Source organism: Anopheles cruzii, chromosome 3 (assembly GCF_943734635.1).
Source record: "Anopheles cruzii chromosome 3, idAnoCruzAS_RS32_06, whole genome shotgun sequence".
Classification (NCBI taxonomy): Eukaryota; Metazoa; Arthropoda; class Insecta; order Diptera; family Culicidae; genus Anopheles; species Anopheles cruzii.
In genome coordinates this window covers 51,779,067-51,791,488 of record NC_069145.1, presented here as the reverse complement: position 1 = coordinate 51,791,488, position 12,422 = coordinate 51,779,067, and the positions used below count along the sequence as shown (strand labels likewise).

General features: G+C 46.8%; 1 protein-coding gene across 1 annotated transcript in view; it reads right to left on the bottom strand.

Moving 5' to 3' along the window:
- Nucleotides 1–1,720, bottom strand: part of LOC128273317 (uncharacterized) — a 23,791-nt gene extending 22,071 nt beyond the window's left edge. Inside the window, exon 1 of the mRNA XM_053011258.1 lies at nucleotides 1,598–1,720. Coding sequence (XP_052867218.1) covers nucleotides 1,598–1,679 — 82 coding nt within the window. The 5' untranslated portion in view covers nucleotides 1,680–1,720. The remainder of the gene's footprint in view (nucleotides 1–1,597) is intronic.
- Nucleotides 1,721–12,422: the final 10,702 nt, after the last annotated feature.

The following is a 12,422-nucleotide window of genomic DNA, read 5'->3' as shown; positions in this document are numbered from 1 at the left end:
TGTTATTACATGTATTGCTCCAGTTTTTCGCCAATAACGACTGAGCCTTTAACAAAAGATGCATTATAGAGGTATTTTTGAAAAATCAACAATTTTTCCAACAAAATGGAGCATATTTGACGCAAATCGGACTACTGGAAACCTGATAAATATAATTTTGAATTTCACCCAAAAATAATGAATTTCTTTTCAGCCAACCTAATCTAGAAGAAATCCCGGGAACCAGGAAGAGTTCTCGATCGAAACAAATCGAACCACGTCCAACGGCTGGGGGGGGGTCAACCCGTGTAGCTCTGTGGGAATACACTCATTCTACCAATCATCCTTGAATTGGGGGGTCTTTGGAACTCCAACGAAGGGTCGCGCGACTTGCCAGCGCGGATCCTTGGGAAGAACCGTGGCACACGTGGTAATGGCTCTCCCCGCAAAAGAACCTCCTGCGCGGGTTGGATGGCGGGGGGGGTCTAGAACCGCTCCCCGTCTGCAGGGCGGGACCGCCCGAACTGTGCCCTTTTTTTGCGGGTCATTATTTTAAAACTTCAAAATCCAAAATGCACCACATCCGTTCACAGCGCGCCTCTCTCTCTCTCTTACTGCCTGTGTGTGTCAGCAGCAAAGATCCTATGCAATCCCCCGCGCCGGAGGGAAAGCAATCCGGGCTCTGGGTCTATAATTATACACCACAGACTCCGCCGAGTGTTGCGCCGCCTTCCATTCCGTGAAGCTGAACGATTCAAGAGTCCTAATCCCTTCGTGGTGCACCTTCCAAGAAAGCCGGCGCTCATCATCATCATCCCAACCGGCCGGGCCCCAATCACCGGATGGCTAGGATGCGCCTAGAACACGCCAAACGCGAATTCGCAGGAAGTAAGCGTGCTCCAGCTCGGGGCTGGCTCCATCACACATCCGGTCTATATATAGGAGGTGGTACACGGATTGAAAGAAAGAACCTCCCAGCGCGGGATCAGGAGTCCGGCAGAAGGTGGCTCTCCGGAAACTCATTACGCTTTGATGTTCCGGGGGTGCATCCGGTGCTCTCAGTTTTTGACTGGGCGGGCGCAGGTCAAACCCAGGCCCAGCCCCCCCACACCCCGACCGGTCTGTCACCTTCGCTTCGTGCCGGGGGCTAATTAAATGCAACACGGCGGCCCACGGTCATGCTGGCGCATCGCATGATCGTCAAATGTCACCGCGGCGGCGGCCTCCGCGAAGATCTCCGCGAAGGGTGCTAGTGGCACGTACCAGCCTAGTCCAGCTGCGCGCGACCGCGGGACGAAGCGGATTGAGTGATTTATGGACGTGTCTGTGTGTGCGGCGGGAAGTGTCGACACACGCGTAAGAGGGCGGTGCGACGCACGTGCGCTGGCGACATCCTCTGGTTGGTCAATTAAAATCTGAACCGAGGAGCAGAAGGCGCCAACTATAAATGACATAATTACACGGCGTGCGATGCGTACAGGACTGTGGCCCGGCCCGGCGCTGGGGAATCGGGGATCTGTCAATTATCCACGCAACGGACGACGTGCCGAAGAAGTTGGGACTAAAGTACGGGCGCGCATTAAGCAAGTCGGAAGTGTATTGGTCGGAACGGACTTACCTTTCATCAGGATCGCCGACAACTCCACTTGACTGAGCTTGGGGTACATCTTGGCCAAACTGCTCATCGCCTCGGACCACATTCTCTGCCTGTCAACTTCACTTGTTGCACACAACCCGCGTTTAGCGACACCGATAATTGGTGCTTGTGGCCACCAACACTACCGCAGCGCAGGGCCTTCTTCAACGGGCGTTTCGTCTTCCTGTTGCTCCGTAACTTCCTTGTGCCCCCCTTATGTCACAGGCACTTCTCCTCAGACGATAGTGGAGTGACGGCGTGCAGCGACTCAGCGTATCCAGACGCCTCTATATCTCTATCTGTCACTGTTTGCTTATCGCGCTTGCTTTATTTTTATCGCTGGCCAGTTTTCGGACCAATTTTCCGTCGTTCCAGACTACGCACAATCACACGTCTCGAGCCATCATACAACGCAGCACAACAACGGTCACTCCGACTCCGACTGCACTTTCGGGTGCCACGACAAATCCCTCGGGGAAAATCCCCTGAAACGAAAGCCGCCTGAGGGTCCGGAGATGAGACTCGGTGACTCACCGAACGTGGCGCACCGAATGGCTCACTGTGTGTCACGAATTTCGGTATCCTTTCTCGCACTTCCGGTCGCACTGCACTGAAAATGCACTCCCGGCCGCGCACTGTATCCGGTGTGTGTATGGGGGACGCAATCACTTCCTGCGATACGACGTCCGTCCGTCGCTGCTTCCGGCCACCGAGTAATCCTTTTCTTCGCCGTCCGTGTCGTTCCGTTCAACTGTCGCACAATGTCTGATCGCGCGAACGTTCAAATTCAAACTGAGTTCGCCGGCTGCGCTCATATTCGTCCGTCCGAGTTCCAACGGCTCTCGCTCTCTCTCGCTCTCTTCGACAGGCGTTCGTAAACATTCCTATAAACGGCGCTCTCTCTCTCTCTCTCGTTCCGACACCATAAAGCAACCGGTGTCGGATCTTTCGCTCACTCTCTCGCTCACGGTCGGCCGGTCGCTCTCTCACGCACTCCCGGAGAGAGGCGATCGCGCAGTGCACTTGTACTCTCTCGCTGCACTTGTTTTGTTTGTCTGCCGTCTCTGTCCCGCGCCGTGTGTCAGGTGCCGGAACCACATGGCCACGACGTCGGTGGGTGTGAGAGCGAGCATAGAGGGCATTTTAGCGCTATGCTGCGTCTGTTTTTTTCCGCACCCGGCTCGCGTTGAGTCACACCCGGTGCATACCGTCGCCGCAGCATAAACCCATTCTTCCTTGCCCCTGGCATTACCGTGAGACGACCCCGCGGATTGATAGGTGGGTTTATCCGCGCTCGATTAGGATGTGGAATAACGCAGAAGTGCCGCACACACGAGCAGTACGGGTAACTTGGCCGTCCGATACCACAGTGTGATTTTTGTGGACATTGTTTTTTTCTTTAACCACAGACACGTAGCGCACTATCCAAAAGTAACTACACTGCTGGCCAATCACATAGGTTATTCGTTGTATACGCTGCAATTTCACCCGACTTTTTGAAAGGAATTGGTTTATTTGATCTTGCTGCAATCAATTTTCAATTGTGAATTTTAAAAAATCGTTGTTTCCTGGTAGAACATTCAGAATGGGCAGAAGCACTCATTACAACCCTGAGCAAAAAAAGATTGTAAAAAATATGCGTGACCAAGGCGCGACGTACACAAGCATCAACAAAGTACGGAGGAAGATCAGTAAATAGTAAGTAAGTAAGTAGGAAGATCAGTAAATTTAGTGAGAAATGCTTCATTGTGGAAAAAACAATAGGAACGCGAGGTGAATCAAGAAAAACCAAGCTAACAACAGATTATCGCATATCCTTTTAGGCCAAAGCGGATCCGTTTGGTTCATCCAGAACGATTTGCTCAGTAATAAATAACATTATTCGCCCAAAACCTGTCCATAGTAGGTTGCAAGAAGCTAATCTACCAGGGCGAATTGCAAGAAAAGTGTCAATATAGAGTAAAAAAAATTGTAGATGAGGAAACAGTTTGCTGCTTAATATCGTTCATGGAAAGTTCATGGAAACCGAGGGTTACGAACAATTGGCATAATATTTTGTGGAGCGACGAAACCAAAATAAACCAATCTGGGAATATTTTGCATGATCTGGTATAGGTCCCTATTTTAAAGTAAATAGCACCATGCATGCTCTCGAGTATAAAACAATTACGGAAGACGTTTATGCTGCCTTACGTAGAAGAAATCATGCCACTGAGATGGATATTTCAACCAGAAAACGATCGCAAGCATACTCCATAGCTTATGAAATCGTGGTTTGATGGCAATAATGTGTCAGTTTTGCCTTGGCCAACTTCCTGACTTAAAACCAATTGAAAACGTGTGGAATACCTTGAAGCAACAGTTAGCTGGATAATATTTTTCAAACAAAGATGAATTGTGATAAAAAGTGCATCAGGAATGGGATTCCATTCCAGTAAAAACATGTCAGGATTTGGTCGATTCGCTGCCAAGAAGAGTGCATAAAGTGCTTCAAAACAACTGTGAATATACGGATTACTGACTAATTTTGAAATAAAGTATAAACTTTTGATACTAGCAAAAGTGTAAACCGTGTAAAAATATTAAAATTTGCCTTAGTCACAGATTTACATATTTTATTTATAGGCCTAATTGCGAGCGACACTGTCACTCGGAATCATTCTCGGAACAGTCCTTGAAGAATATTTACAGGAAGTTCCAATGTATTGTCCAGCACTGCAAGGTGCCTAGCAAATGATCAAATAATTCGGCCATTCGGAATATGATTGCTGCTCGAAAACGACAGCCGCTTCCGGTTCCGTTCTTCTTCTTGGTCTGTTTTACTTCCGGAGATCGTGGTGAGTCCATCGCACGCTCATTCAGAGCGCAATGCTAGTTCGCTGAATCGTGCGAAGTAGTAAAACCTCAAAAAATTTGTAATGTTTTCTCTATTATTCTTCCTTTTATCCGGTATCCGAATCGTCGAGTGGTCTTGGCCAGCAACAGGGCTTTTCTCTAACACTAGCGATCTGACGCCTTCGTTCAGTATTCTTAGAAAACGAAACTAGCCAGGTCAGTGCAGACGTATAAAAATCTTAGCCTGACAAAGCCTGCGGTTTCTATAATATCAGACTTAAGCCAGGTACTCCAAGAACTTAGATTCCAGTTTTTATAAAGCTCTATAATGAAGTGCTTAAGAGCCACTTTTTGAAGTTGAGAAATGTTGATGTTGATGACTGCGAAATGAACTAATTAGTTCCACATAGAATCTGGCTTCACTTGAATTCCGTCCAAAATTTTCACAACAACCTTTCCACACCAGGCCGGTTTACCAATGTTATCAATATTGTTCACGGCAACCTGATCCGCTGATTAACACATTCGGAGGCTCAAAAATAACCTACGGTGGGTTCGAAAATAGAACCACGATCGATGTTATTTTCGGCCCAGTGGCTATCTATTTTGCGCCGTGTTTCGTTGACGACATAAGCAAACGATCGTTATTGTTGGCGCGGTCGGGCAACAATGGCTGGGTAGTGCTGTGGAGGCTTCCGGCCCACCCCGTGCGCGCGCTATCAGTTCCAAGAAGTGGCCCGATCTGTGTTTACCAAAGTGTTCGTCATCGTTTCCTTCGGTCTTGCAAAACACCTGGTGTTTTTCCACGAGGCGCGCGATCCTCGCTCTGGTTAGCACCTTTTGGATTTCTTGGGCCGAGAGCGAGGACGAAACAAAAGGTTGTCGCCGAATGTCGCCACGACACGATTGGGAGAATGGTGACGACTGATGGGGAAACGACGGGCGGTTGCATTTTTCACCAGGACAAGTTACGCATTATCTGAGGACGAACCGATCGCCGTCACAGCCGCAAAGTGGTTATCTGTGCGAAGCCTGGCGAGACAAGCCATTCTTGTGCGATAACTGTCGACGTTTTCTTGACTCATTCGCAGCCACCCGGGGAAGAGCATCCGAAGTAGTGACCGTGGTTCCGCCGCAAACCTTGCAAACCCTTCCAACGCGCCAAATGTTTAACACATTATCACCACCGTCCGTAAGGCCGTAAATGAGAGTATCCGTCTCATTAGTTCCTCGGATGCCCAAATTACCTAAATTTGTTCGCAGACGAACGAGGCGAAACCAACTCGCAACGCAGCATTTATGGTACTCGGCTGCAGTTTATGCTGCAACACACATGGTTAGCTCCTGTTCTTCCGGGAAAAATTGTTGAACGAGTCTCAACGTGCCTCGGCAACGGTTTGGCTCTGTTTCTTTCCAGTCACGGGCGGACAAGCACGAGGCGGCCTGCAACAAACATGTTGGCACGGATGGCCGTTGGATGGCCATGGTCACCACATTGACACGTTCGGAGGGTGTTAAACACATCAGCCCCGAGCTTCCTTCCAGCCATCTGTGACGCGATCGATGGGCCGATTGACCTTTTGTTTTTATGATGGGCCACAAATGAAAGGAAACGGATGTGCCGGGAATTCCGGTCCTAACGGTCCGGTCGGGGCCGATTTCCGATGTGCCGATTTCCGTGCGACGTGAGGCAGTATGCAAAAACGGAAGGACGCCCCGTCCGGTCTCCGGCGGGCTGACGACGGTCGGTTTTTGTTTCGTCTTCCAGACTTAATGACGAGTGGCTCTGGTCGTTGCCTGCGAACAGCTGGTCCACATGTGAAGGAGCTCTGATGGCTATGTCGAGCATATTGGTGCAGGAGCCATGAATGTTGTGCCGGTTGCAACAGACGACCCGTTTTCGGTAGAGTTTTATAAACTATCTAAAAAGTGAAACATTTTGTATGACGTATTACAATTGACTATTACGGATTTGTTAACACGAGCATATTGGCACCATTGGCTTACTGACTTACTGGACTAATTCGATATTTGCATTCATTTATCTGGTACAATTTATACTTTAATAACTAATTTACGTTATTAATTGGTAAACTTGGGATATTTAGAGCACTCTACCATATTTCAAGCTGAGAAACAGCATAATGTCTTGTGACTTCTTCACCATGTGTTTCTCAGCTTTGATTCTGTATTTTGAATATCAAACATGTAAGAAATCATGTTATTATTGCTCATAAATTTAAATAATGTACTCTAGTTGCTTTACTAGCAAGCAAAACAAAGGGAATTGGTGTGAAAAATTGAAAACTTCAAGTTTCCAACTTGAACTAAACTTATTTTCGCCGTGCTCAAATTGAGCTTGAGCCACAAATAGCCGCACCAGTCTACTAGATTACATCTAAATGTCATTTTATCGTCCACATTTTGCGGTTAGAACCCCAAACTAACATTCAACGTCTCATTCCTCAAGAGCCATTCAAATAGAAGATGTACTCATATTTTCACATATTATTCAAATGTTCAGGAGCTAAACTTCTTTTCGTCATCTACTGTAGCTACTGGAAGTCTTATGATTAGGAACAAATAGAATTGAACAAATTGAAGTATGTCGTCAGTTGGTGAGGCTTCAATTTTTTTATATAATATACTAGGTCTATACGTTGAGATGTGAACTGTTCAAAAGATGGCTGTACCTGCCGATTGAGACTTCCCAGTTTTGCTGTTCATTCATCATTACCTTGTTTTGACATCAGGTAAATGATTTCAGGTCGAAACAAAAATTATTTCGGTGTGCAACCCATCAATAAAAGGGTTAAACTATGCCAACTTTTGTGCCTGAAAATGACGTTTTGCGGGGATTATTATTTTTCTGCACCTGTTGAAGAAAACTGCTTCGGAATCGTACCAAATGCTTGTCGGGACTTGGTTTTGGAAGATCGCTGTGCTTTGAGTGGTTTAAAAAACTTCAAAATGGCGATTATGACTTAACAAAAAAAAGCGTCGAAGGACTCCAAAAAACGGACTTTCTGATGGGACAGAAAGGTGTGGTGTTTCACAAGCTCCTAAAACCTGATGGAAACGTTAATTCCGATCGCTACTGATAACAAATGCCCTATGTGAACCATGCATTGATCGAAAAACAAGCAAAAAGCCGTTTTGTTATCAACAATGGAGGCGCCTAGTAGGCCGTGGAATCAAGCACCAGGCGCCTAAAAATGGAAAAAATGTTTTAGGATACTATCAAATCACTTGGATGGAAACTGCTGTCCCACCCCGCCTTATTCACCAGACTTGGTTCTTTCCGAATATCATTCATTTTCATCGATGGGACACGTATTGGCTGAGCAGCCCTTCGTTTTTCTACGAGGAAGTCGAAATGGGATGACTAATTAGTTTACTTAAAAAGTCGAAGAATTCTTTCCTCTGGAAATCCATGATTTAGCAGAGAGATAGGAGAAATGTATAGCTAGCAATGGCACATACTTTGAATAAAATAGAAAATCGCATAAAAATTTTATAAACATATTTTGTGTGTTAAAAACAGTTCACTTCTCAACGTATAGACCTAGTAAGTACCGTAGCAGACAACATGAGTCGACTTTGGTTGGCCAAAGATTGTCCATCACCGATCACGCCATCACGTTGTTTCCGTTGATTCACACTGCAGCCTGAGATTGTTTCGTAAGTGACAAAGTTAAATTAGCATTCGCATACGACGATTGGAAAGTACCGGGCCCCTCGCCATGTACTGCTGCACGTAGCGGTGCGTGAGTCACTGATGGTGGTCATAAAGATCCCAAACCTATTGGCCTACCGGTGGGGATTACACGCCCAAGGAGCTCCATTACTCATCGGTAAGTCATCAGCAATGCAGACCCCGACATGCGCATCGCACCGCGTGAGGGTGGCTGACGCGGCAGAGGATCGCTTACCGCCCGCTCCTGCGAGGATATTTCGGTGCTTTGGAGTGCCCAACAGGTTTTTATTGATTTTCTTTGTCCGGTCCCGTGGCCACCGCTGGCATGTGGCGGTAGCGCAACAAACATGCGCTAAATATTTGTTAAACCCCAAAGACCCGGTACCGGAAGGGAAACCATATGTTTGCTTCCCGCCGTTCCCGCCGTCCGTCTGCTGTCCGTCGCCGAAGGGTCTCTCCACGTGGAAAACATCAGAAGAGAAGGCACACAGCTCTGGCAGGCGCTGTTGGGTGAGAGCGGCAAAAGTAAACTTAACTCTTCACCGACATCCCGCCAAATAAATAGATATTCAGAATGCATGCAGCGACACCCGATCGCTAACACATTGCACAGACCGCGTGAGGAAGTATTCATACTCGCTCGAACGGAAAAGGATGCCCAAAAAAGGGGAAAACAGACCCGTTCTGCCGAAGAAGTGAACGTGAAAGTGAACCATCTTGCAGCGGCGCACGAAAATCGGAACACGGCGGAACACGGCGGCTTTATGACTTAATATCCGCATGAAAAACATATGTTCGTCCGTTTGAGCATATTAGCCGACCCCAGCTTGGGGTCGACGGGCTACCGAGGCGGCTTTGTTGTAGGGCGTCGGCGGGCTGAAGTCGTAATTTTCGACGTTCCAACACGACGGATAGATGCGTTCAAGTTGCATCGTAAAACTGCTCGATTGGACCCAATAACCTGCGCGGCGCAAGAACCGCGTACCGCCGGTATTTATCCGCCTTGGCCATTTGACAGACCGCTTCATAAACAACAACCGTTTATTGCTTCCGTGAAATTGGGTCCAACATCCAGCGCACCGCGCGCGATCGATTTCATGTTCGTGGTATAAAATGATGAGAATATTCTCGCGGTGCGGTGCGTTCTTGCGGCGTCTAGAGAGGACGAAAACCGTTATGGCTCACTCAGTGGCCCTTTATTGATTGCTTATCGAGAACTGGGTAAAGCGATTCAACGGCGCGACACCGAAGGGATGATCAACGTTTGAACGGGCGGAGCTTCAACATCCGAATTAGAGTTCTTCCGCCAAAAGCTATTTGTCAGTATTATTTTATTAATGTTATGGAGACGAATTGCTGTACAATTAGACAGGACAAACGACACGCGATGGTCAGATTTAAAATTTGGAAAAAGGGGGGAAAATTTAAAATTTAAATTATTAAATATGAAAGCATTGTCCACTTAAAATCAAGAACAATTGAATTAACTCTATCTCGGGGTTGGTTTGACTTAGGAAACATGTCAAGGTGTCAAAATGAAGGTATTTTATCGTACTTTAAGAGAAAAATTTCATAAATTTATTTAGTTGATCGTCGGATGAAATCGCGAACTTTCTGTAGAATGCGCGCCATTATTTTCTGCACAATCTTCTGGCCCACCTGGCTCATTTGTTCCAATTTATTGCCATCTCTGCATCATCTTACATCACCTTTCCAGTCTTGCCCAATAATTTCCGATTGGGCGGAGTTCATTTGGTGGGTTGATATCCTTTGCGATGAAATCCAACTTATGGTACCACTGAACTACCTCCCTGCTGTAGTGGCCGCTTGCAAAAATCTGGCCAAAACTTAACCGGACCTTTGTGTGACTTAATAAATAATAGAACTCGCTTATTGAGACACTCTTTCTTGTACAGCGTTGAGTTCATCGTCGTGTTTGTGATGAAAACTTGGTTTTCCGTCCATGGGTGCGAATTTCTTGCCAGATCATTAGTTTCCGTGCAAATTCATTGGTGAATGCATATTTCAATTTGGAGAGAACATCTCTTCGTGCCGTGGCGAGATAACATTTTGGTCCAGGAAGCTGTCCAAAATCCATTTTCATGTATGTTTCGTCCCAGGAACCCTGATTGACAACTGGTATTTGAATTAAATTAAAATTAAAAAGAGACGAATGTTAGGCTATTACAGCTCAAAGTCTCTATAATACAAAAGAAAAAAAAATTATGTTTCGTCGTCTATAAGCAAACATCCTTTTTACCTCGTCAGAACCTTCTCGTACAACTTTCTAGCGCGTGTTTCAGCGATTAGGTTTTGCGTAAATGTCATGTTTGGATGCTTACATGCAAGAAAAAAACACTAGCTTTTTCATAGACAGATCCTCTGGACAGTACTTCTGCTGCCCCAATTTTTATTTTTGCAATATCCCGAATCGGGGATCCAGGATTCGCCTTAATTGATCTCAAAACCTTCCAGTTCAGCTACTGATTGTATGTTCCACTACGAAGTCTATTCTGAATCTTTCGGTCTACGGTATTGCGTTCCCAGAAACGTTAAAGTACAGCATATACAGTTGATTTTGCAAATTTTAGTGTTTGCTTGTTAATTTTAGTGTACCCCACGAATATGTTCTCGACGTGAGTGTGCGGAATTATTTTTCTTCTTTCGAGTTCCATTAACCATAACTTTTTTTTAACTCCTCGTACCTTTGATGAAAGCGTCGTACCTTTCAGCCCTGAATGTCGAATGTTTACTGAAGACATAGCTGTCAAAACATTTGAAATCCAACCACCAGAGGCGCTGCTAGAAAACATACAACTTTTCTTGATTCTAAGTAGACAACGCTTTAAAAGAATTTGTAGGAACCTATTTCCGCATAATTGTTTAATTGCCCTTTTTACAATTTACTGACCAAACCGAAGAGTGTTCAGATATTGGAACGATTTCCATTGACTTTAATTTTCCGCGAGACACGAGATATTGACACGAGTCAGGGAAAGGGCACTACATTGCCAAAAGACATAGCGACATTTAAACCAAAATGGTCGGTCTCATTTCGGTCGGCCGCCTGGCTTCTGAAATCAGATCATTGCAACCGTCCGCTGAACATTTCCGCCCTACAACGGTGCAACTAAAAGTGGCCATGACCTTCAGCATTAATTCACCATCAAAAATGCAGATAAGCGTTTCCGAGGGGTTGGCGACTCGCCTGTAAAACATGCAACTCATCGGGCTACATCGGTTGGCCCGGCACATTTTCCAAATCGTCCACAATGCTGATCAAAAAATGGGGTACCTTTGTGTGTAGCACCGCAGCCAACAATGTGAAGCATTTTTGGGCTCATAAAATTGCATCGAATGCATCTTCCGAACCGGGGGCACCAGGGGCTTCTGTTTATCCTTTCGCCCGCGAGCGCTTCGTGACTAGTCGCGGTCGCGGGGTTGAAGTTTTTGCCCGTCTGGGGTCGCTCAAGATCGAAATTCGGTGATCTGTGTGTCTCAGTCCGAGCGATCCCTGCCGCATGATACGCCGCCCAGGTTGGCTGCCACAATTCTTGGCCAGTCGGGCGCGATCCAGACCGGCTGTCCCCGTGGCCTGGGGCTTGGAGCGTAGCGAATGGTTGGCGTTTTTGGTTCGCACGTTCCGGCCGAATTTTAACACCGTTCAAATACGTTCCGGAATGCGTTCTCGGACGAAAATGGTCCGAATGGCGGGCCTTGTCTTGATGGTGTGATGAAAAATCTTGTTCAACTGGTCCGAAGGTGTGATGCGCACTGCGGAAAAAATGCCACCGCCCGAAACATGCGCCCAAATCAAAATCGCTCTTTGACGAGCGATCGACATGTGCCGATATCGCTCGTCGCTCAGGAGCCAGGTCAGGCTGATTGTAGATTGAAGGCAAAAACGGAGGCCGCGGCGCAGCACTATCGTGGCGCATAATTCCACCAACCCGCTGGTGGAAGCGTTGCCGGAGTTAATTGGTATGAAATATCTTTCATTCACGCGCCCCAACAGGCCTCTTCGAGACTTCTTTGAAGATCTGGAGCTTGCCAGTGCCCCCGAGTGCCGATCGCGATGCGAGCAGCTCGAATGCAATCCAGGGCTCAAAAATGCGTTCATTTTTTCCTGATTGCTAAATTTGCCAACTCTTCCGCTGTCCGATGCGACACATGGTGGTGTCAATTCTGTCAGTTTGAAGCCGGTACCGGTATGCTATGCGATCCTACGCTACGTCCGTTGTACGAGGTCTTCAAATATACGCGTAAAGTTTTGTC